This window comes from Pieris rapae, chromosome 6 (genome assembly GCF_905147795.1).
Source record: "Pieris rapae chromosome 6, ilPieRapa1.1, whole genome shotgun sequence".
In the NCBI taxonomy this organism is placed as follows: domain Eukaryota; kingdom Metazoa; phylum Arthropoda; class Insecta; order Lepidoptera; family Pieridae; genus Pieris; species Pieris rapae.
The window spans coordinates 3,295,216-3,321,090 of NC_059514.1; the positions used below are offsets into that span (position 1 = coordinate 3,295,216).

The following is a 25,875-nucleotide window of genomic DNA, read 5'->3' on the forward strand; positions in this document are numbered from 1 at the left end:
ACCATTACACATAAGACCTAATCACGTCTAGTTCTATATTATATGGAAATGAAAGTATGTACTTATATATAACATGATACACTTCAATGAATTATGCCAATGCCTAATTCTGATTTTGACAATTCTGATTAATAAACTTTTGGTGATGTATGTATGAGGAGGTGGTATATTTAAGAATAATGACATTTATGTCTTTTCTGTTTAGTTTAACTTATGTCCTATGATTAATATAACCAGAATTGTCATCACTGAAAAAATTCTAGGTTCTTTATATTTAGGTATTTTACGTCTTTTGAAGCAACATCTTGGTGAACTTGGAATAGAAGACGACTAGCATTACGATAACAACGTTTCATCTTCTATAGGCTTTCTTTGATACCTTTTGGTGCATATTTTAAAATCAGAGCACCTTCAATGAAACATTGTACTTATTGGATTCGTAAAACCTTTTTCTGAAAGGTTACCTTAAGCTCGCTCAAGGTCTACAAGATTTAAAAATTTAAAGGTTTATTTGTAGGTTAAAAGTTTAAATTACTTGAAAGTATTTTTCCTAAACCTTACTTAAATCATTATTGTAGTTTTTATCTAAGTCATGGTAAAGATCCCTTTTTACTCTTACCGTAGCGACAACATTCTTGGTTCTTAAGTATGAAAATAGATTGCCAAAGATCCCTAATACTGAGAAATTTAAATCAAGTTTTCCTGTAGTGGTATATTCTCTTAAATTTAAGCCCATTTTTTTATAAAACATAACAAACAAAGTTAGAGCTGTTCGGCTATGTACAAGATTTCCTGTAAATATATTCTCTACATAGTTTCCAAGCTTTCATTTATTTCTGGGAACAAGCTATTGAAGCCTCACTTTAGCTGTTAGAGTTGAAACCTAAAAGCCGTCAGAGCAAGCCTTGTTGGGCCCATATCGCTCAGGCTTTGACGGCTTCCGTTTGGTGCTGCCGGGGTGGGGCGGCGCAGGGCGGTTTACCGGCAACTGTGGCGGTGTTCACCAGTCACTCTGTGCCCCGCGCTCGCCGCTGACACGCGTCTCCCGCGCAGATTGCCCGCCATACTCCGGTACGTACGTACCGCAATCGCCCCACGACGTTCTGAAGCCGCCACACTACTATCAATAACAGTTAACACTTTCTGAGATTCAGTATTAAGAGTGATACAGCCTCAGAACGTCGTCGGTCGTTTAGCGAATTTTATGTGTTTATTTGTGCTGTGTTTACATATATATCAAGGTGGGCAGGCCCTTTCTATTAAACCGAAACTTGACTTAAAGGTCTTAGACTTGAGGCACGGCCCAACTGAATCTCAGTTGCATGCTGCGGACGCTTGAATAAAACAATCAGTCGGAGAACATGCAAATTTTTTTATATGAAAAGTGTTTGTTTTCACATAATAGGTGTACCACGCAAGCTCACTGCGATGGTAATGTGCGATGTCGTCACTTTGCATAATACTTTTAACCTACATTTCAATTTATTTGCACTTTCTCCGAAAGAACTCCTGCGCAGGTCACACAACCGATATGTCGCGAGTGAAGGTCACGGTCAGCGATAGGGTCAAAGATCATATCACTGCTTGGTAAATTTCCTTTTAATTATGTTTTGGAAATAAAAAGTGAAGTAGAGCTGTCGAGGTCAAGGATAGAATCAATACGAAACTTTTGATTGGCGGAACATTAAATCAATTTGAATCGGAAAGCTGATATTGCGCGAGAACATTGCAATAGTGCAAGACTTGTCTACTGAAACAGTATTAACTGTACTGGGAGTAGCTGGTACTGATAGAGTTAGTACGACACGTACCAATTATTTCAACATAACACGTGACTTGAATTAACAACAGCCTTAACCAAGAGCATGCTCTATTTCTAACTTTTTTAAGACCTTAAAAAGCCAGGTCAGTTCAGTAGTTTGGCAGAATAAGTTAACGATTTCTTGGTACAAAAACAAATATAGACATTATTAATAACTAACGCATACATTTTTTATATTTAACAACTAATTATTCAAGGAGTCAATAATTTTAGATTTTGCTATTCGGTTTATTCGAAGTAGACGTACAAAAATATTGTTCTAGACAATGCTAATAACATTCTTCGATTATTGCCGATAACCGAACTATGCCCGTAGAAGTTTTTGTTGCTATTAGTTAAAATATCATCTTTCAGTTACGAATAATAGTCTGAAGTTAATTTTATGTCTATTCAACGACGTTTTTTTTATTATATTAAATATTTTATATATGTGCAAGCTTTGTTTTTTAGCAACTATTTGAAGAATTGAAGTAACCGAGGCTTTTTGATGAACAACAAACATTGCACATTTAAACAATTTTCTATTTAAAGTAAAAGTACAAACGATAAAAATCAATATCCGCGCTATATTTATTTGAAAAAGGAATAAAAATTAAATTTGCTTAAAATCTTTTAGAAAATCATAACATTGCTTTTTTTTCCATAGATAATATCTTAATAATAACCTAACATACTTAAGATTCCAACTATTTGATCTGTACGTATGTTTAAATTTTTCTTGTCTATACTAATATTATAAAGAGGAAAGGTTTGATTTTTTGTTTGTTTGTTTGTATGAATTGAATAGGCTCCGAAACTACTTGGCAGATTTGAAAAATTCTTTCACTGTTGGAAAGCTACATCATTCCTGAGTGACATAGGCTATATTTCATTTTCAAAAAAATAGGCATCCTTACTAAAATTACGATAACATTAACATTTGTTTATTATTTGATACAATTCTAACAGATGGCGCTGAGTTAAAGGTAGTAGTTTGGCAAGACGACGTTTGCCAGGTCAGCTAGTTATTCAATAAATCTTTAACTTCATATGTCATGTCAATGTGTGTTAATAGTGCAGTGGGTGAGTGTATTCTCTCTCGCAGTCACTGTTGCCCGATGTGACGTCACACTTACATAACATGCACCTTTCTATGCGCTGATGTTCGATTACACTTCGATTAAAGAAACAAAACGCTCTTGCGCAATAACGCAGAACATAGGACTGTACTCATTCTGGTCTTTGCATGTATGCAAAGGGTAAGAAATCTTAATTTAACCCTTGACTTATCTGGGTGAAAGTTGAGTAAGAAGACGCATACAATATTATAAAAGTTGTCATACTTGAGATCCGTTAATTTCACGAAAACCAAAATATTTTCCGATTGCATTACGATTAAAAGTTTGACTGATTGATGAATACCGAACTTGTTCTGTAACAACCTTTAATGTATGAAGTTTGTCTTGTGAATAATTTAGCTTGTATAGTTAATAGAAGTTATATAAACAAACTCTACTTCTTTTTGATATTATTATTGTCTTGTTTTGATCGTTTCCAGTACTTTCAGTAGTTGTCATCAACAAAAAATTTTAGATGTAAATAATATACTAAGATTGCGTTTATTATTCAACGTTTGAAAACAATATATGTTTCAAAACGTTGTAAATTGGTTAAGTAACTTGCAAAATAGATTGCTCTGGCAATATATGTAACGTGAGCCATACATTATTATATCTTATACCGACGCAGGAGAAACATATATTGTTTTCAAGATATGGTTATCTATATTGTCTATAATCAATGGCTGTCTATAATAAATGTGTTGGAATGCAAAATATAATTTACTGGACATAATCGATTAGTTACTTTTATCAATTTTACCATCAAATAGCTTATTCTCGAAAAATACCGTGCCTTACGCAAATCGCTTCGCGATATTGAGCGGTGGAAGTTTCTCGTTTCGAAGGCCAAGATATATTTAGAATAACAGTGGAGTGTATGTAAACGTGTGACAATTGACCTGATATGACATTAGCTTAGTTTGAATGTCTGACTCGTTGGCAACAAATCGTTTTGCTACCAAATAAAAAAAAAACAAAATCGTAAACGATAGCTAGTAAGTAATAAGTATGTTTTACTGACACTGTAATACCCCCGGGGTCGTTAAGGGTCGAAGTCTTAGGCAATACTGCCTCCTCTCGACACGTGCGCCGCATAAAGATTGCCTTCCATGCCCTCACTTGCGACGTGCGTCACTTTCATAACTTAAAAACTACTCGTTGACAGTTTCCAAGTTCAATATAAATTGTGGAACCAGCTGCCCACTGAAATAATTCCGAACCAATTCAACTAAGGGGCCTTCAATAAAAGAGCGTAGCAATTTTTAAAAGGCCGCCAACGCACTCGCGAGCCCTTTGGCATTGAGAGAGTCCATGGGCGTTATCACTTATCATCAGTGAGCCTCCTGCCCGTTTGCCCCTAGTTCAAATAAAAAAAAAACATTTACGAGGTTTCGGGCGTTAAACTATTGACTTCAAGTCCATATTGAGAGTCCTAATAAAATTAGAGGTTAAATATAATGTAATGCAATATGCAATGTTCGGGTGACATTGACTGAGTATGATTAACTCGCATGCTCTGAATATTGAGTTGTTGCGCTCCAACGAGATCCGGCCCCGTCTTAGGTATTAACTCAGAGTCATATCAATTCAAAGTCAGCGTAAATTATGTATTAAATATTGGTTTTACCCAAATGTTCAGTATTGCTACGCCATTTTGCTCTAACGGTGATAGAAAACATCCTTAGACGCAAAAAGACGACGGCATGTGTCAGACATCTGTGAATTAAAAAATGTGAGGTCCAGATAAACAAGGTTAGGTTAGGTAGGGCCAGCGATTTTTTTACCCAAATGTTTCTAAATTTACGCCACAGATCAACAAATCACTGTCCTATTGGGGAGTCGTCTATTACGACCAATCAATATACTACATATAGTAATTACACTTAAGAATGTTTATTAAATAATAAAAATACTTTAAGCTGTTATTGATCGTAACTGATGTATCATATGAACATGATTGTGTAGTACTGACATAACACTTTGTAAGTTTTCACATATTTTATAATATATCAAGATTTTAAAGGAAATCTAGTTGTTAAATAAGGCATGAAGATATTATATATCCGGGTCCAAATAATATAACATTAGTTTCGAAGTAGAAATTAAAATACAGTGCAGTGGTGCGTGATCACGCCTTTTCAGCTAGTTCATTTCCTGTTTACTCGGTCCGATTATGCAAACCTCATATTAGCGAATCATATTTTTGTGTTTCTTCATTCTATTGTCATCACTAATGCCGCCTTATTATAGTTATATAAGATCATACCAGCGCTCAATTGCAACATTCAAACTATTTTAATGATCGCCCAAGAATTCCTTAATATGTGGAAAAGATTTATTGCCTGAGGAAACAATTATGAAGCAGGAAAATTTATGAAAATCTCAGAGCGTAACAAATTGTGTAGTGCTAGAGTTGCGGCCGACACGCTCTTGACCCCGAGTTGTTAGTTGTCACTCGCCCAACTTGAAGTTCAGTGAAGTATATTTAATAATTGTAGACGTATATCAGTGTCAATACAACCTGTTTAAAAGGAACAGTTAAAAATCGCACTGGAAAAGTTTAAGTATTTTTGCTATTACTTTCGAGGGGACCCCTGATCAGGAAGTCTCGAATCAATTGCCAGAGGATGTTTCAACAAAATGAAGAAAGTTTTGTGTTGCCCTCACTTAACTATTAAACTCCGAGTTCGAGTTCTCCTTTGTTGCATATGGCCAATTGTTCTGTACGACTGTGGCTTGGACAATTAAATAAGATACCTTCGAAGCATGTGAGTTGTGTTGCTATCGCCGCATGCTTAGAATAAGCTGAATTCTAACGAGAAGGTTCTGATACGAGTTGGAATGTTGAAAAACTTATGCAGAACATTAAACAGCGGAAAGTTGCGTTCCTGGGCCACGTGTTGCGCCATTACCGCTACCACCTGCTTCAATTAATTGTAATGGGTAAAATCCTGGGTAAAAGGCGTATTGGTAGAAGGATAAAATCATGGCAAAGTAAGGGAGTGGACGGGTATTTCTACTGCGGAAACGTTGATGCATCTGGCATAGGACTGACTGTTCAAAATAAAAAATGAAAAGAAGGTATTACTTCATTAGTAAAATAAATCGCTTTTTATATTACCTGAAGGTGGCATTTACAAAATAGCCAATTATGACCTAAGTGTTGTAACTTGCGGCAGCACTTAAGTTAACAACTTAACTCACCTTTGACTGCTCTCAGCAATATACAAACTATTTGTTTTAATTTTATACTACGTTCTTAAATCATGCGTTGCAATAAATTAGACGTTACAAATTATTTATTATCTATATCTGTATACGCCAGCCACAGATCAACTATTTTACTATCAACTATTTTAATCGGGATTCTTATTTCAAAAAATGCGTATATTAACAACGAGCAATATGAACACATGTAAAATGTAAGCAGCCAGTAACTATTATACATTAATAGCTATAAACGAATGGACGTCGAGGTGACAAACATAACACATTGAACATGAACTGTCATACAAGTAATTATATAGTATTAAACTGTGTGATCTGCACGTGGCACAGACGCACAGACGACCTTCGCCTTGTGTGCATCTTCTCACGACCGTTATACAAGGCTTTTGAGGACCTCTTCATCGTGGACAGTGTTTGATGTGAGGTCATTATTTACCAAATTGCGCGCTTGCAGTGCACAGTTAGATTATATATATATATATATATATATATATATAGTTGTAGTGACATCATATTCACTCATACATTAATGTTTGTAGTATTCAGTTTTTCATGTTCATTAGTCTAGATCCAACCATTGTACTTATCACCCGTAAATAATTAAATATATTTCTTTATTGAATTTTTAATAGCAGTTAGACAAAGTAAATAAAAATTAAACAGGTAGACATAACTGACATTGAATTCATCCGTCCTACAAAATTCTTACATAGTTAATATAAATAATATAGTTAATATATATATTCGATGCCGTCTGTTGCACTATTTACAATATGATTTATTATTTATTTATGCAATAGAAGGCAAACGGGCAGGAGGCTCATCTGATGAGAAGTAATAAGGCCGCCCATAGACACTTGCATTGCCAAAAGGCTCATTTGCGTTGCCGGCCTTTCAAGAATTCTTCTTTTCAAGCGCTCTTTTCTTCCTAAGTCGAATTTATATATAACCAAAATTATAGTATCTATATTTGTAAGGTTTATGCACTCCGTACGGCGGACGACAACAAAGCCTCGTCTCGAGCCGTCTCATTTATATGTTTAATGTTGAATTGTTCTATTTGTAAAAAGCTTGTTTATTCTGTTTATATAAGCTGCAACTCCTGATCTTACTTTACAGCGAAACCTAATCTCTATTTCGTCTGTGTAATATAATTTGTAATTATTAATATATGGTAAAAAATTGTAATCTAGCTAAATCTTTTGATGTCTCCAATAGCAGACGTATATATACATAACAGCAGTTGTCATCATACATTATCATACATAAACTGTTTGTGATTCATAATGAGTACAATTAAAGGGATTCGGAACGAGCTAGAACGCGATAATGCGATCGAGACGCGCCGTTACCTCACTATTACATCACGAACACTTTCCCGCGTCCGCACGCGGGACACACACAGTCATACAAACACACACAAACAGGCACCGAACCTGCGACCCGGTGACATTACACCCGATAAATCATTCAACCGGGAGTTTCCGTGTTACCTCATCGTTACGATATAGAGAAGCTGATAGTCAATGTGATTTTGTAATCAATCGAATTTCGTTTGAGATAATTATTACTTGACTTTTACAACAATATTTTCAATTTATTTTCAGTTATCATTTTATTACTATTAAATTTAAACAAATTCATTCCAATTTAGATGATCAAATGTCATTAAATTTTTTATTACTAGGTGGTATATCTATTTATAATTCATTTTTATGGGCTAGATGATCCGATGAATTTCGTATCACATACATATATTTGTTTGATACAAATATATGTATCAAACAAATATATGTATGTGACTGAAACTTATCACAACATTTTTAAACTATTAAACATAGATACATTTCTGAAGCTACCCCATTTTTGACACCCAAGAAAGACGAAAGACGAAATATTTCCCAGCTAATACAGTTTTATTGGGAAATTCATTTGTAGTTTTAAGTATTATTATAAATGTTTTCCACCGATTAAGCCTTCCCTTAACTTCCTCCAAAATTCAAGATCATAATTTTCCAATGCAGTCCAAACATTCTCGAGATTTAGCGAGTTAATTTTAATGTACACCTAGTTATGACTTGTTTGACTTTCAGATTAAACAAGTTTTTGTTACCGCAATTAACTTTATATATAATAAATTATTAAGCAAATAATTTCTGTTTATGAGAAATGATAAATACTAGACTTAATATAAACACAGAACTTAACATATAGAATAGAACATTCCAAACCGATATTATAAAACATATAAAAAATAAAAACACTGAAAAACTACATTGAAGTATCATGCAATTAGTATAGATTACCTACTTATCCTCACGCAAGCATTGTTCTGTTGACAAAGAGGAAATTCGGTTTTCCCCCCTAAATTCAAAAAACCCAACCATTAGTAATAGCTTTTTCTTATTTTTTTTAAATTTTTTATTTAGTTGACTGCTGTACCTACTAAAATAACTTAGATTCATTGCAATATATTATGTTGTTCGTTATGATTGTGAACTCACAAAAATAGCCTTCAAAGGAGCAAAGTTTAGAATAAATCTTTTTAAACAAATTTGACACTGACAGGAAGGTCTTGAAAACTAATGATAATTAATAAGAGCATTTAGTTTGAATTAATTAGTGTTAAGGTCATAAAACACGTAGCAATTGATGTTATGAAGATGCTTATCTGTTTTTGAATAAAAAAGACAATGTAGTTTGTTCTTGGGATTGAAAATTCTGTTCCTTAGATCAATTTAGATCAACCAATCTTCATAGGCAAGAGAATGTATTGCCTTTTATGTCTGACACATAAATAAATAAATAAATAGACACAACCGTTGATTTTGGACGTTTGATAATACTCATGCGCTACACCACGAGCATACCGGAATGAAATAAGAGTAAATACTCTTATATATTATACTATATATAAGAGTATTTACTCTCAATATTTATATAGATTGATTATTATATATATATACTTGGGACAAGGCTGACTAAATGTAGAAACAAGGATATTTTTAAATTGTACGACACTTATAAACAAATTAAAGGTTTCGATCTAAACCCGTCAGCCTTGCGCGATACAATTATACATTTTAAATGAAATTACAAAATATACTCGGTTTAAAATGAGCGGTTTCCTTTCACTCGCACTAAGTAGCTCATAATAATAATTTACAACACGCTGTACCTTACCGACGTAAGGGGTCATAAATTTAAATATTTAGCTCGTCGTAAGACGCAATTATCTGCCATAAACATAGACTATTTGAAAATAGAAATAGCTATAATATTTAACTGTAGCAATTAGAATCTTAACTGTATTTTACAACGATTTATTCAATATACTAGATAAAAATTGAAGTAATTTTCAATGAACTGAGATCTGAAATCACTACGAAAACATATAAAGAGTAGTTGCGCCAAATGATTAATATCATAACGTATTTCTATACGTATCAATCATGTTAATTACGATTAAATGATTCGAATCCACTTCACGGACATTTAAATGTGACGGTCGCGGATCATACGTTATTTTTATTTTTAATTATTGGTAAAAAATGACCCTCAATTAGCCACTCCTAATTTTGAAATGGGTACAAAAACTGACATATGACATTGCCTTCCGACAAATCTATATTCGTTAATAAAAACGATGTATTATATGAACGATAAAAATATGATCCAGATTTTGTATTCAACACAATTTATAGTTCAAATTAAATGTATAGAGTATATTTATTTGTTCATATATGATTAATTTCAGCTATTTACGTTTTGACCAAAGTCTTTGAATGTGGTTCAGTGTTGATAAACGGTGCATAATCAGAAGGCGGTCAGTGAGTCACTGAAAGCGAAAGGAGTTACGTTAAGTAATAGCTGCTTGCCTCAAACCGGACCGCTGCAAGTTATATAGTATTTATTTTACGAAAATTCTCTTTCTACTCTTAATTTATAGGTCAAATAAAATTGAAGAAATTAATGTATCATTTTGATTTCTTAGTACACATATTAATATATTTATTGTCAATGAATGATTCAATACAAACTTAAACGAGGAAGCGAATATATAGTTTTGTTTCGTAGATATAAATATATTATATTGTAAATTATATATAAAAAAAATATTAGTTTAAATAGAACTTGTAAAAGCGAAGAGCGCGTTTATATCTTTTGTATGGCCAACAAGCAATAAGATGGACATAGCTGTTTAAATTTAATTCTCTTTATTTATTTAATTTCATGTATTTACTGGACAACCCGTATATAATCGAGTTGAGTGATCACTGTTTAGTGCTCTATTAGTTCTCTATCAAGGCTGATAAATAGCTGGATAAATCTAAATTTAGTACAAGGTTCTATTTCTCATGTTTCTCGTTATCGGTTTTAGTATAATGATTCAACAATGTTATTAAATCGATACAATTTCAATTATTAAAATATGACCGCATTAAACAAAGAGTTCTGTTAATCCTTAAGAAATTTGAGTTACTTAGAAATTGAAAAAGCTTATTACTGTTTCAGTAATCAGGACATAAAACTCCGTAACTTCATTGCACTTGTTTTATTATAATAATTAATGTAATTAAAATATGTGATGAATATTTCAATGGTGATATTATTGGCTTTATTTAATTAGGTTGTGCAAGGTATAATTCAGTTGTGTAAAACTTACGTGTTATAGCTAATGTGCACATTGTCTACTTATCCGGTCGCTCTAATCTCCTGGCTGACTCCAAACAATGCTGATACATACACATACACAATAGGGACATATTTCACTCTAATTGATTATGTGCAATTCGCATTCTTGCAAGATTGCAATACTTAGAGACTGAGTTGTACCTCCTTTAAAAAAAAATTGTTTACCAAACAATTATAAATACAATTTACCCGTTTATAAGGACAAACATTTATTAAATTTTTTAGACTGTTTTTTAGCCAGTTGACTTTAAAAGCGTCAAGTATGACAAGGTGACTGAAACGAAAGACACAAGGCCAGCACCGTCTGTAAGACTTGATATTCTGAAACTAGCAATATGACAAGGTGAAATGTTCTTATTTGGGAATAAAATTATTATATTTATTTAATTCAGTATAATTTTTAGTTTCGCCCAACCGCGTCTTCAACTTATATAACGCAATATCACTCTTCTTGGGAGTTACATGACCTAAAAACTTAATCTATCAAAACGTAGCCAGAAAATGGGAATTAATACTTTGAGTAACTAAAGATGTTTCATCAGTCACTCGGGTAAACCTGATTAAAAAATATTAAACTAAGATGCTCTATTGTATAACGTATGTAATATAATTTTTTTAGTTGTGGTACAGTTAAGTTAAATGTGTAACTAGGGAAGTCCGCAAAACCTAGAACAATAAAGTGTAACTCATAATTTTATTAAGAGTTTAACTTAACAGATTGTGCAACACAAAACGTATAAATAAACAAACGATAAAAATATTACACAATACGAATTTTATTTGACAATTTACAACGGCAATAAACCTTAAGCTTAAATATGTCAAGAACTGATAAATATCTATATTCTGTATCCCTCTTTTCTTTACCGATAACAAACAATTAGCCAAATTTTGGTTGTTTTTAAGGTTTTGTTTTTTAATGCCGTGACTGTACTCAATTACAATAAAAACATGCTCGTAGATTAAGTTAGTACTTTTGTCTTGTATAATGAAAATTGTTTGCAGGACTTATAATTACTGTTAATTACATAGAACACAAAATTACAACTGCATGTACGAAGTAATTATATGAGTTTATATTTATCATCATTATTATTTTTTTTTTTTTGAATTTTATCATTTAAAGCCATTAATAATAATAACAGTTAAGCCTCAGTCATTTTATGACCTAAACGTAACAATTCTGTAGAGACCATTACTAATACGTCATTACTTGCCTTTTACCGTTTTTTAAAAACATCTTTGGGCCCTTTCTTATTGTAGTAAATACCAAAGGTAGAGTGATAAAATTTAACAAAAAGCAAATTAGATTCTTTAACTCGATTTCTATTTCTAGCCTACCACGATTTTTTAAAAGCACTTGAAACAATTATAGAGTTATATAACTATAAACATAGACAATATTATGGAAAACAGCGTTAAATTAACGTATTCAAAAGTGTCTGAGTAATGACAGCTTTAAATTACGCATTATTCTGTCAGCACGTTGAATCAGATAATAAGACGGGAAGCGACACTGGCTATTATGTATATCATTGTAACCCACACTTGACAAATTGTTTCATTCCTAATAACTCTTTGCTCCGTTGAATCCGTCACTTTGTCTACACTGACTTAGTATTTGAGGAAATCTTTACGCGCCATAGTGACAACTTTTTTTTTTAAACTTTTTTTTTTATTGTAGGATGTATCTGTTTTTGTTTCTTTTATCTTGACATTTTTTGTGCAGTATTTCGACAAATTAAGGATTTTTATGATACAAAATATATGATAAAAAAAATTAATTCTTTAAATTACTCAGTGTCAATACCACTCGTTGGTAACTTATCATAATGATATGATATGATTCATTATTTTCATTAAAACATCTTCCAAATTAAATAATTAAAATTATCACCGATTATTATATTATGCATAATTATTAGAAGATTTGCTTAATTTAATATCCGAGAAGGACGAACGGATGAGAAGGGTGTTAATTATATGTAAGTATATAGAGCATGTTGAAAGGTTGTTTATGATTCGATCAGTGTTGGTCGTCAGTGGGCCGTACATCCGACTTAAGCAAACAGTTTAATCACCTATACTTACGACATCCAAAGCGATTGTTAACTTTATAATCATGCAAGAGCAATATAATTAAATTATTCCTTAGAAATTTGCACTAATGCAAGTTTACTGACTTTTGCTTTTTTATAACGAAAGAAGCTCTCAGACTTCTGGCATTGGATTTATTTTGCTTCTTGCTGTCTGGATGATATCGGTTATCGATTTTCGGTTTCATATCATTTGTGACTTATCTTTTAAATTTCTTTAATCACTACCTTTTATTTTTATACAGAGAATACCAGAGATCTTAATCACCACAATATACATTCAACTCAAACATAATAGTTAATTTTGTGTGGTATCCCAAAAAATTAATCATATTGGTCAAGATATATAATCTTGAAGCAAGTCGCATAACTTTAGTATTCTATGTACTTCAAAAATTTCGAGTTATTTATTCTTATCGACATTCTTCCCTGATGCTAAAACCATTTCTAGGATAGAAATCTATTAAAGATCAAAATGCTGCATGTACATAAGGTATGTGAGTGATAATATATTATGTATTATATACTATTGAGGAACAGGAAGACATTAAATAATAACGGAAAGAAACGCGACGTCATTGCTAATTTGATTAATATTACATTAAAAATAATATTGTATACAACAAAACACGATATAATCATTATAAACTTTAGTATGGTTTTGCGTTTGATTCTGACAGGAGGCCAGAATTTTTTAATTAGTGTGAGAAGATAAAATTGTGAGGAGACCAACATGCCGTACACTAAACAAATAACATGTGCCTGGACAGATGGCTCATGGCTACTTGACTATAAAAAAAATTATGAAACATATGGCAGAAACCTCAGGCCTATACAAGATTGTTAGCGTTCATGATTATCTTATGATTAATATAGAAACCACCCCACAAGAAGACTTACATCATTTATTCTGTTTTGTCCAAACGTTGCCTCAGTTTGTCATTTAAAATTGTTAAAGGTCCAAATTAAAATCCATTTACAGCAGCGTGCCATTAGATTGGTAACACGACAGTAGAGAGTGGGCAAGACGTTGTGTAACAAAACTATTGAGTTTTACTTTCAGATAGAATATATATTAACTAATCATTATCTTGACAAAAGTGATTTTAATAAACTCAATAGTTTAGATTTGGCAGACTTTAAAAAACGTACGGAGGACTTGAAATAATCTGCCAATCGCATATTAAATTTCTTAATTATTGCTGACATAGAAATCGCTACTTGCTTATGAAAAATTAGTTATTCAATAAATAATTTGAATAAAGTAGAAAAATATTCAAGGCCTGCGCGTGAGAATTTCTATCACCTATATCTATTGCTTACTTATTGCAATAATTGAATGTACGATTCCAATGCCAGATATAATAATTTTAATACAATAACCGTCTACTACTTTTGTAAAACAGTTTCCAACTTTGCGTATTTTTTTTTATAGAACAGGGGGCAAACAGGCAGGCATACCTGATGTTAAGTGATACCGCCGCCCATGGACACCCTCAATGCCAGAGGGCTCCGAGTGCGTTGCCGGCCTTTTAAGAATTGGTACGCTCTTTTCTTGAAGGACCCTAAGTCGAATTAGTTCGGAAATACTTCAGTCGGCAGCTGGTTCCACAAAGTGGTGGTGCGCGGCAAAAACTGCCGTATATACAATATCTAAAGGAATGTTAAATTACCAATACATGCAGGGTATCGTTTGTCTAGACAATATTGTAAGAGCAGTAGATTGACCGCTGATGTTTCTCAACAACTAAATTATCTTCGCATTGCGGTGAAGTAACCGCTCAGATGATTTGGAACACTCATATCAGAGACCATTCGACCACACAACAGCTGACAGCAGTTATATGCTTTTCTCGCCAAAATGATCTCTCTTATTATACAAATAAGGGTTAGAATTCTCTGTGGCGTCTGATACCATATTGGAATACATGTCGCGCGTCTGAGCATAATGGATCGCTTCACGATGTCACAAATTATTGCAGTTTACGATCGTTTGAAATTTGAGTATGACATTATAGATTGCGATGTTGTATCAAATTATAATTGTCTTATTTACATGTTATTATTTGTTTTATATTTAATCTGGGAACGTGTTTTGAGCTTATTAATAGTACTTTGTATGTTCACCTTTAGCAACTTTCTTAAAAACAAAACATTCACTATCGTTTCAAAATGTTATACATTCACTAACAATCTTAAGCAACATCTCCTTCACCTGTCCCATGCTGTATGCACTGTATTCTTGTATTACAGTAGTTTAATTATAACTTTTATATATAAGTGTAATACTTATAAGAAAGTACGTAAATATTCATTAATATGTCAATTGCAATTGCTTATCAAATAGTCCATGACATATGGACTCCTAGTTTGGCGTCTGGCGCTTTCTTTTCTCTTTTTTCCATTATGTGTAATAAAGTCTTTCTTTCTTTCTATATAATATGTATATATATCTATAACTTATACTTTTGAACAAAAATCTACATTTATTTTAGTATTGAGAAATAGGTCATACAAGGTCATACGGAACGTGAATAGAAATATATGGTGTCTTCTGACGTGTTCGTTAGGCACGGACGAGGTCGTAGCTACCATTGGTTATCCCTGGTCACACGAGGATGGCGTATCTTGATAGTAGTCCATCACTGATGATATATCATCAGTAATCAGAGTCGCTAATTAAAATTTTTGATGGTTATTTACTGCTTCCTTCAATAAGTCATTAACTAATCGTGTGTCAAATTTCGATGACATTTCGTTTCGTTGGGCGAAAACATAGAACGTATATTTGAATTAATTTGTATGACCGCCTTTAGAACCCGTGAATTTTCTGTTTGTCTTCTGACGTAATTATAGATTTTGTATAGCCTTTAAATTAATAATGGAGACGTAAAATCTGCGCCATTGGCAGACAATAAAATTTCCACTGGCATTAATGTATTGATTCAGTATAATGCGTTTTCAAGTAAACCTTCGAACACAACTCAATGAAATTAAACGAAATTGACTTCCGGTACTGGTTGGCCCAAGGTGTTATTGCCTCAGCCATGCGCGAAAGCAATTTTGCGCAAAATAAAATTACAACGAAAAGCGGTACGATAAGGAAACGTGATCAAATCGGTTAACATAAACGTGACACCCCTCATGCCTAAGATAGAGGGTTTGAATCCCGACTGTGCACCAATGGATTGTATAAGTTAAATGATTATGTACAGAATCAGGCAGAAGTCAGCTACTAATATGTCAATTTCGACCAAATCAAGTATTTTTAAATTTATTATGAAAATTTAAAAAAAAATATCAAAATTTGCATTTCGTAAAAGCGAAGAGTCACTATGGGATAGCAAAATGTTTCATATGTATGTACGTATATGATGTATGTGTCTTTAAAAGAAATGCACAATAAACACCACCTGGAGCCAAAGGTAGGGTTGTAGTACCCCGGAATATTATATTATAGAGCGATGAAAGTTCTATTACTTAGATGTCATAACGCCTTTTAAGTATTAAAAACAAGTATTACCTGTATTGAGATAAACAAATCTGCAAAATTATGAAAATCTCACTTCCCGGCTCCGTGTACGTTATTTATTTAAATTATTAGCGCTCTGTCATTAGTTTACATAATGATTAGAAAAGTCAATCACTTTACACCTTACCTAATCCTGCTCATTTTTTACAAATTCAAGGCAGTTCATTATTTGAGTTCAAAGTCAACTTTTATAAAAAATACATAAGTACATAAAACTTCAAACGCGTCGTAAAATCAAGAACCGTAATTAGCTTAATAAAAATATGTTCTATATTTGAATTCGTTTTACGTACAATTACTTGCAAGTTCGTCCTGGTTATATTCAAATTCTATTAAATATATAATACTAGCGGGCTCGACAGCCATTGTACTGTATACATTGAAATACAAATGTAAATAGAAACAATTCTAGAATCTACTTGAACACACACACTTTTGAGGAGATTAGTTACAAACACGCCTAAATCTAAATGTGCCTATTTTACATTAATAGAACCTCTTTTATTTATATAGTCTGACTTTATTACGTCAGTACAAAATGCTATAAATGCCGCAATAACTCAGATATGAATCGGCCATAGAGTCAAGATTTGTTAAAAATTTGCATTTTAAAGTTATTGAGCAAGTGAGTGTCGCAACGTTATCCAATAAACATTAGATAAGTGTAAATTTAAATTTTGGCCTTAACACTTAACTGGCAAATGTCAATATTTCCCAACAAACACTTGATATCAAAGATTTTTTATACTAGATTTTGGGGAACTGTAGTTTAAAGTATGGCAAAAGAAAATTATACATATCTGTATTCATACAAATATGAATAAAAATGATTTTTCTATAACATTTATGCATACGTTTAGAGGACTCTTATAACCAATTTTGTTCCTAATTAATCCTTTATTTAAGATACTTTTTATTTAAGATACCGTGAAGTAATATGCGGCTGATCGCACTTGCATAGTTATAACGTATTAAATAATTATAATGCCAAGTAGAAAAGTTATCAAATTCTTAATAAAAAGAAGTAGGCTACACTTTGAACTACAAACAAATCATCTTTTTATTAATAGACTAAAGAACTAAGCGGGACGCTAGTTTAGAGTCTAGAAAGTCAGAGATGGCCGGAACTTAGCTTCATTGCTCAAACGACAAAAACACGCTGTTGCAATGATTCCCTGATGAAAACTGACAAATGTTACGATGAATTAACAATCTACTGCAGTTTATAACTTTAAATAATTATATTTAGGATTCAAGGACATTGTATCGTATATATTTAAATGTTTATTATTTATTACTTAAGACAATATATATTTTTTGCATCAATTTAGCAAACCATAATATCCCATTTACTTATAAACCATTGTTTATTCATTACTTGCAATAGTATAATTCAGTTTTTATATTGAATTATGCATCTTTATAAATAAAAATGAATCGCAAAACGTTTTAGTCAACACGAAGATGGTTGGATTACTTAAAAAGGGTTTGTGTAGAGAAAGGTTAAAAAAAATATTTAGTAATAAGTTTTTAATCCGGAAAAGTGAACAGTAACTATGGCAATATTTTGGTATGTAGATACCAAACATAGCAATATTTTGGTATGTAGATACCAAAAGGTAGGTTATTAAAAAATCATATTAAGGCGTAACTACGTTCGCGGGCAGCCTAGATAAAAGAGTAGGTAACTTATAATAACTGGTAGATCGCAGTCCAAATCTTGTAGCAAGAGCTACGATTATTCGGCCCATATCCAAATGTAAAATATTGCAGCGCCCCTAGTGGAAAATAGGAAAATAACTTTTAAATTAAAATATCTACTATATATTTATTTATTCATGTAATTTAAGTATTCCTACAGCTAATCACTAAACAATTACATTACACACAAAAGCCAAAACAGAATAAACATGAATCAGAAACATAAACATTACTATAACATTTTCAAGCTCATAGTAAAGACACTCTACCGACAAGGTTTGTGAGTATTGCTTCGAATGTTTTCATTTCGTTCCTCTGAGTCGCCTTAACCTCGTCAGCACAAAGTGCTTTACATACGAGAACCTCTTGACAAGAGTGTTTGGAAACAAGCTTGTTAAACATGATATCATAAAGGCAGCGCTTTAATTAATGCAACCGGAACTCTGTGATAAAATCATTATAATTTAAAACGATTAAGCAATGTTACGTGTAGGTATCGCTTAGCGAGACAAACAAGGAACCTGACCTCGGTATTTTGTAACATGAAGGAATAAGGAGTGCACCGAACGCGCGTGTTAAGAAATTAAAGTGGAATAATAAAATTATTGTATAAAGCGTGAAGGTTGCCGCCAAACTTTCCATTTGGAATTAGTTCAAAGTCGCACGATTGACCGACCCGCGCCAAACTGACCAGATCTGCACACTTCTTAATAATAATTATAGAATAATTAATAAATGTCTAGAATTACACACAACAATGAGTTTTCTTCTTCATTTCCTTTTGTTTATTACGATCTGTGATAACTAATAAACAATATTTAGATTCCAGAGTGAGTCATCGAGAGCACACACGTGAGACAACTCAAACGCAATACACAAAGCAGCAGTTGACAGTAGCAATATGAGGAGCATAGTGTATGTGTTGACGCTCGCAGCGTTGGCAGCCGCCGCGCCCGCCCCAGAACCCGCCGCTAACCCAGACCCACAGCCCGCAGCACAGCCTGATCCAGCCCTCGACTCACAGCCTGAAATCATTGAAATCATAGCACCCGCTGCCAGCGCACAGGTATGCTGAAAAAAACACTTATATATAATCAGTAGTATATATTATATCACTCGTCTTGTAATGTTCACAATAATTTGACTTTTTGTGTAAAAAAATAAAATTACTTTTATTAATTATTTATAGGATTAAACCACGGTTATGAATATTAGTTTTCTTATACTTTACTAATAAAGGGTTATTAACACAATCATTTTAAAGTTGATGATGTTGAGGTATGATATTATTACTATCTATATACCATTAAATTATTCTACAAACATTTCTACTGCTATATTGAAAACGTATAACCCTACCACAATTTAATCTGATTCACCTAGCAGACAGAAATCCACAAAATACTAAAATGCAAAACATTTAAATTATTGAAATAATGTCGAAATTAGTCAAAGAAATAGCATAATTGAATGTCAGGTTTCATATATTTCCGACAACACGCACTAGTTGCCGTGACGCAACTCATTACATAAGCACTTATATACTAGCACTTTACTTCTGACCAACGCGATTATTTACTCATAAATGACCAATCTTCGGCTACCTAAATTAGTACATCGCGTGTCACATCTGCGAATCTTTATAAAGACGTTATGTAAAATATATGAGATGTAATAATGGCCCTTTATTGTGTACGCATGACTTTCGTAGTTCAAGTCCTTGGCCTTACCATACAGTTTCATAATTATTCGTGGTAGTTCTTCATAATTGTGTGCAATTAAGTACATTTTTTACACAGGCGAAGGTTGCTTGAATGTATTTAAATAAATATATGCTGCTTATTGAAAATATTTAAATATTCGTAGTTATAAGATACAGGTTTTGTTACTTCCGTGTAGTACTGAACTATTAAACTGAAATTATATGCTCCGACTTTGACGAAATCGTTGAGTATTTTCCTGTTTATTTATGGCACTTATAACACCGTGTTAACTGCTAAAGTTGGTTGAGTTTTAAACATTTAGTACATTTAACATATAGTAATCACTCATTTTAGAAGAAAAAATCAATACTGTCAGGAATCACGAAAAAAGTCATTGATTTTTGCGGGAAAACCAAGTGTAGCTTTCTTCTAATGATTGTTTTAAATTCTCCAGGAAACGTTAGCGACTTTAAACCTGGGCGCGGCTGGATCAGAACTTAGTGAAAGAAACAAACGGACCGTAGGCATCCTAAGGCAACTTTTCCCACAACTCACTCAGGTATAGCCCATTCTAATTCATTCTCACTCATCCTCCAATTGCATTACATTGATCACCGTTAAACGAGGCGAAGATTCGTGCGCTCATGAGCACGCTAATTTAATATTCAATCACTCTAGCAAGCATTGATTCTTTCTTCAACATTCACAAATTTAATGTGGGCATTTGAAACTATTGTGTGCTAAAAATATAAAATAATTATGTACCTAGTTCTATTTTACAGGTTTCAGAAATCACATGAACGCGACTGTCTTCCTGCTGAAGCATTTCATGTTTTAAACATCTTCATATGCCATTTACGAACATTTTATTTTTTTATTTTGTTGCTTTTGGTGCTTTGATTACTTTGCAAACACAATTTCCGCATCGCATTATACATTTCATGACTAAATAAATATAATCGGTGGCATTTCTAAATGTATTTGCAAAGTATGACGATAATGCAGGCTTGTGTTGTAGGTTATCGAACAGGCGGTGCAGCAGATCACTAGCACCGTGCTCAAGGTGTTTGGGCCTGTATTCCTGAAGGCCTTCCTCGGCAACCGAAATAACGGGAAAACGAATGGTGGCGGCGGAACTGTCGAGATCGATGATGACGATGAGGATGATGATGATGACGATGACGAATCAACAACATTAGCACCAGCGCGACGACGACGCGCCCTCTACTTTCCCCCGCCGGTACACGCGCACTATCGCTCACCAGCCTGCCATAGACGGCAGAGCGCGCGCAGACCGCACCCCATCCATCACCATCACTTCACCCCACGCCCCCACCGTCTCTAATCTTTAATTCCCTTACAGAACTCCATCGCTGAGGACAATCAATTGCTATCCGGAGCAGAGTCCCAGCAAGCGGAAGTTCGCGTCGCCTTTGGAGACCAGCAAGCAGCCTCTGAACAGCAACCTGCAGCAGCCGGAGACCAACAAACCGCTGCTCAGACTAATTCTGCTACCATCGATGAAATTACACTTGATGATGCTGACGACAGCGAAGAAAACAGGAATAAGAGGTACAATTAACACGCTTCATGTTTGCAGGACAATAATATAATAGAAATCAGCTCATTCTTCTCGACATTTGAAATCAATAATAACAGGAATACCTATTAAATATTTAAGTGTCAATGTTCGCCTTAAAATGGACAATTAGTCGGCCGTGGTACTGAGAGATCTCGTAATATCTCATAGAGATAACAATACTCTGAGAGCGAGAACATTACTCGCCTTTTTGTGCTTCGGTTCACACGATATTGTTATATTATTTTCCTTTCGCTAAAACCGCGAACTGCACAATACCTTTATGTCGATCACGTAACTATATCGCAACTAGCGATATCTACATACGTTACCCAAGTGATACGTTTATTCAAAAGTACATACATCGACAACTAAAATTAAAGAAATGATTCGTTCTTTTCTATTATTTTACCGTGACATACCGGGACCACGCAAGCTGTAAAGCACGCGAAACGTCGGGAAAAAAAATATAAATAATGTGAAATAATAATTTGTTATTTGACATTATTTTAATTTATTTTTAAGTTTTTAATAATACATAGCTTCAATCCGTTAAAAAAAGTGTTTTCTTTAAATGTGTAAAAGTTATGTTAATCAAAGACAAATATACAATTAGTGGCAGCTAAATATGGCCTAGCCGAATTCTATGTTCCATCCAAAAATCTAAGCATTTTATTTAGTATTAACATGCTGTGATACTTGATAACCTGTGATGTTAAAATAACGAATTGATTTTCATAATATTCAATTCCAGATTCTTGAGCTTCGGAGGAGGTGGTTCATCATCTGGCGGAGGTTCAGGCAACTTCCTCTTCGACGTCGTCAGAGTATGTTTATAATCTACTTGTCTTACCTTATCTTCTCTTTCTACTTAACTCTTGATTTATTACAGTTATTCTGAAGCCCTTCTATGCTGAGTTATCGAAACATCAAGTAAAATTTCGTCATAATTTAGTTACCTTACTTTCCTTTCTTGTATTACATTACACAATATAAATATATCATTAGCATAAAGCTCTCTTTAAATATAATCTATGACTGTTCGAAACACAAACTGATATCACAGATCATAATGGCGTAACGTTTTTAAAGGATATTATCTATGAAATTTTGTTATTATAATGAACAGCGTCCGGCGGAAATGGTGGCTCGGGCAGCGGGTTCTGCCTTTCGTCTATTCGCGGGCACAGACTCGCTAAATCTTGGCCTGACCGCGCAACACTCTGCAACTTTTGACCCCAGCAATCCACAAGTACACACACATACATAAACACATTGTACATATGCACAACAAAGTAGATAGGTGTTCAAAGTGCAACACAAGTATTTGCTAGTAGGTAGAATATACGTAGTACTACGATATGCTTTTAGTAAGTTGTTTGTAGACATTGTAGGTGCGTTTTTTCCACTAACATTTTCTTCCTTCGTTACTAACACTCTTCCAGATGACCAACGTTGTTTTTAGTGTAAGCTTCTAGTATTTTGCATGCCAAATCCAATTTAATATGTATTCATTTTGTAACATTTGAAACAAACATGTGTGATACTCATCATTTCAAATAGTCCGTATAGAGCAGTTTGCAAGGCCACCTGACAAATCTTGTTATAAGTACCGGAATAAGCAATATAACTAAGATTTGTATGTAGTATGAGTAGTGTTGGCCTAGTGGATTCAGCGTGCGACTCATACCCGAGGTCGTAGGTTCGATCCCCGGCTGTGCACCCATGGACTTTCTTTCTATGTGCGCACAGAATTGTGCAAAAAAAACAGTGCGAAAGAATTCAGAAATCAGAGGCTAAGACCTAAAGAGGTTGTGGTGCCACTGATTTATTTCATTTTTTATTTTGTATATACGAAAAATATAAATCTTAGTAGTAGGCGTTGCGTAGATTAATTAGGCGGAATGTTAAGAGAAAGTTCTGTAAAGTTCGAAGGCATGTTGAGTATCACATTGAGCGTCAATTGTTCCTTTCTGGATACATATATCTAGTACTTCATCACTAATGCGAGTTTTTGAATATAGCTGGTAGCGGGATCGTCGTCAGGCGCTTCATCATCAGGAGGAGAGGCGGAAGGCGAAGAAGGCGCGAAAGGTGATGGTTTAACCGAGGGAGTCCCCGGTCCCATCACACGTCTGTTCATCATCGCCAACCGCGGTGTTGCCAACCTCATCCAGGACCTCATTCTCCGTATCGCGCAAACTTCCGAGCGGATAGTCAACTTCAAGGCGAGACTCATCACCTCCATCATCTAAGCGACTCCAACTTAGAAAAATTGCCTCCGCGGTCCGATCTCTCTCTGAATAGTTTTTATACAGAGACATTCCAGGCACATACGAATTCGTTATATCGGTACAAATCTTCATTTTTTTTTATTTTTATAACAAACCTATTCGGTTGGAGATCTGACCGGCTGGGCCAAATGAGTGTGACAGCCGTGGAAACTCAGCCGATAGTGAATTCAGTTCCTCAACTTTCCACCTGACTACACATAAAAATGTAAAACTCAGTAGAACTTATGGCCATGTGTGTTTTGCTTTGTTATTTAAGTTATATATGTTGCGGTGCGCGGTTAAGCTTGCTTTAGTTACATAAGGGAATAAGTTCTACTTTGTATGGGCTTGCAACGAGTTCAGATATTTATGTAATTATGGAAAGTGAGTGGACTGGACGTTTAATGTGAATTAAAGTGGGTTACGAGAGCACTACAGATTATTTAGTTAATAATAATAATCGCTAGTGACCTACCTTGGTCTAGCTACAGGGATTCTGTACATTTAGCACCTCATGTGATAATTAAATCGAATACTAAATTTTTAGACTACTATCTGACTGTTTAACACTGTGCATTAAAAAAGTAATTTTCAAAAGTACAACTGTATTACTATAGTTCAACTTAATTATAGTTTCAGCTACATCATGTCATCATGTTATTAATTCTGTAAATTTTCTCTTGCTACTGTGCTAACAATGTGTTGTTGCTTTAACATTGTATAAATTGCCAGACACCATGAAGTCTTTCCCAGTATATTATAACATAGTGTTACTTGTTACAGTGGTTATAGTTTGTCGGTCTGTGATTAGCTGAGCGGATCCGCGGCTCTCGCCTAGTGAAGCCTAGTATAGATGATAGGTATTATTAATGTTATAGATAAGTAGGTCGGGGGCGGCCGTGCCGTCTTGCTCAAGCTTTTTATAATACGTGACATTTTTGATTCGTTTTTACCTTTGTAAATATGTATTATAGCAGAAATTAATTTTGTGTAAAATAAATGAATACCTAGGTCATAGATACTACAGTCTTTTACTTCCCTTCGTACCTTTTAAAAAATAGAACGCTTATTTCTAAACAAAACGTATATTGTTATAAATTCAAAATTCATGAATAATTCATTAGAAATGAATCGATTAGTTTCGCCATACACCCCATATAGCACCTTCTGTTTGATAGCTTGCTATTATGCCGGGGTAGTACAGTTGGCGTGGAGCGATTGATATAAGGAGATAGTGGAAAGCAAGCACGATCTATAGGTTTTCTCACCGTAGACAACTTAGGACGTGGCGGCATTGTACACTTTCGAAGAATACCCATATTTAAACACCAAATCTGATGTATAAAAATAGCTAGTTAAACATAATATCTAAGGATATAAAGTTATCAAAACAACTGAGTTTCAATTAAATTGCCACTAGAAATTTATTTTGACATGATAATAGTAGGAGACTGATTATGTCAATACCAAATGAATGTCCTGCGATGACATTAAACAGTCTCTATGTACACATCGCAACAGGTTACTGTGTTGTTTATTATTTTATTAATTTATATGGTTATACAAAAATGTATTTCCCAGTTGTGACTTTGTGTTGTGACTTTCCAGTTTGATTTTGTATTTGTTTATAGCAAACAATAGGTATTTTTTACCTTGATTAACATGATTTGTTTAAACAACAAATAATTATTAAGTATTATAAGAATAAGAGCTTGTAATAAAATATAATATTAATTACAAGATTTAAACTTTAGGAAACGCTGACGCGTTCAATTATGTCCCAATAGCTACAACCACCTTGTTCAATAAAATGATTGAAATCATTAATTACTGCTAGCTCCCGACGTACCTAAAGGCTCAACAGCTGATCAGCGATTATAAGTACGGCTTTCGTCGTGGTCGTTGAGCTATGGTATACCTTCTTGTGTACCTTACAGAAAGACAGGTAGAGCACGTGAGTCCAACGGGGAGGCGCTAGCCTATGACCTGCTCCAGAAATTAGGCGACTTAATCTCCAGCTTTCTGGCCAATCGGAGCGCCAAATCATCGAAGTTTGTGTCAAAATTAAACAAGTGAACGAGCGGGTCCCACAAGCTGTCTTCTTTCCCCGACCATGTTTCTATAACTACACCTCTGGGGATACTCT

The 25,875-nt window shown here is 33.8% G+C and overlaps 1 protein-coding gene across 1 annotated transcript; it reads left to right on the forward strand.

Annotated features, from left to right (window-relative positions):
* Positions 1-941: 941 nt before the first annotated feature.
* LOC110995709 lies at positions 942-24,750 on the forward strand. Its single transcript, XM_022262997.2, has 7 exons — positions 942-1,071; positions 18,997-19,240; positions 20,332-20,436; positions 20,896-21,117; positions 21,241-21,449; positions 22,211-22,283; positions 23,481-24,750. Exons 2-7 carry the CDS (start codon positions 19,076-19,078, stop codon positions 23,709-23,711), a joined length of 1,005 nt encoding a protein of 334 aa, XP_022118689.2. The 5' UTR covers positions 942-1,071; positions 18,997-19,075; the 3' UTR covers positions 23,712-24,750.
* The last annotated feature ends 1,125 nt before the right edge of the window (positions 24,751-25,875 follow it).

What these genes read in the sequence shown, in the direction of transcription:
- LOC110995709 (XM_022262997.2), top strand. Translation starts at nt 19,076, where the DNA reads ATGAGGAGCATAGTGTATGTGTTGACGCTCGCAGCGTTGGCAGCCGCC. An exon ending in TTTTCCCACAACTCACTCAG is followed by an intron (nt 20,437 to 20,895) that starts GTATAGCCCATT and finishes CTTGTGTTGTAG; the next exon opens with GTTATCGAACAGGCGGTGCA. An exon ending in TCCTCTTCGACGTCGTCAGA is followed by an intron (nt 22,284 to 23,480) that starts GTATGTTTATAA and finishes TTTTGAATATAG; the next exon opens with CTGGTAGCGGGATCGTCGTC.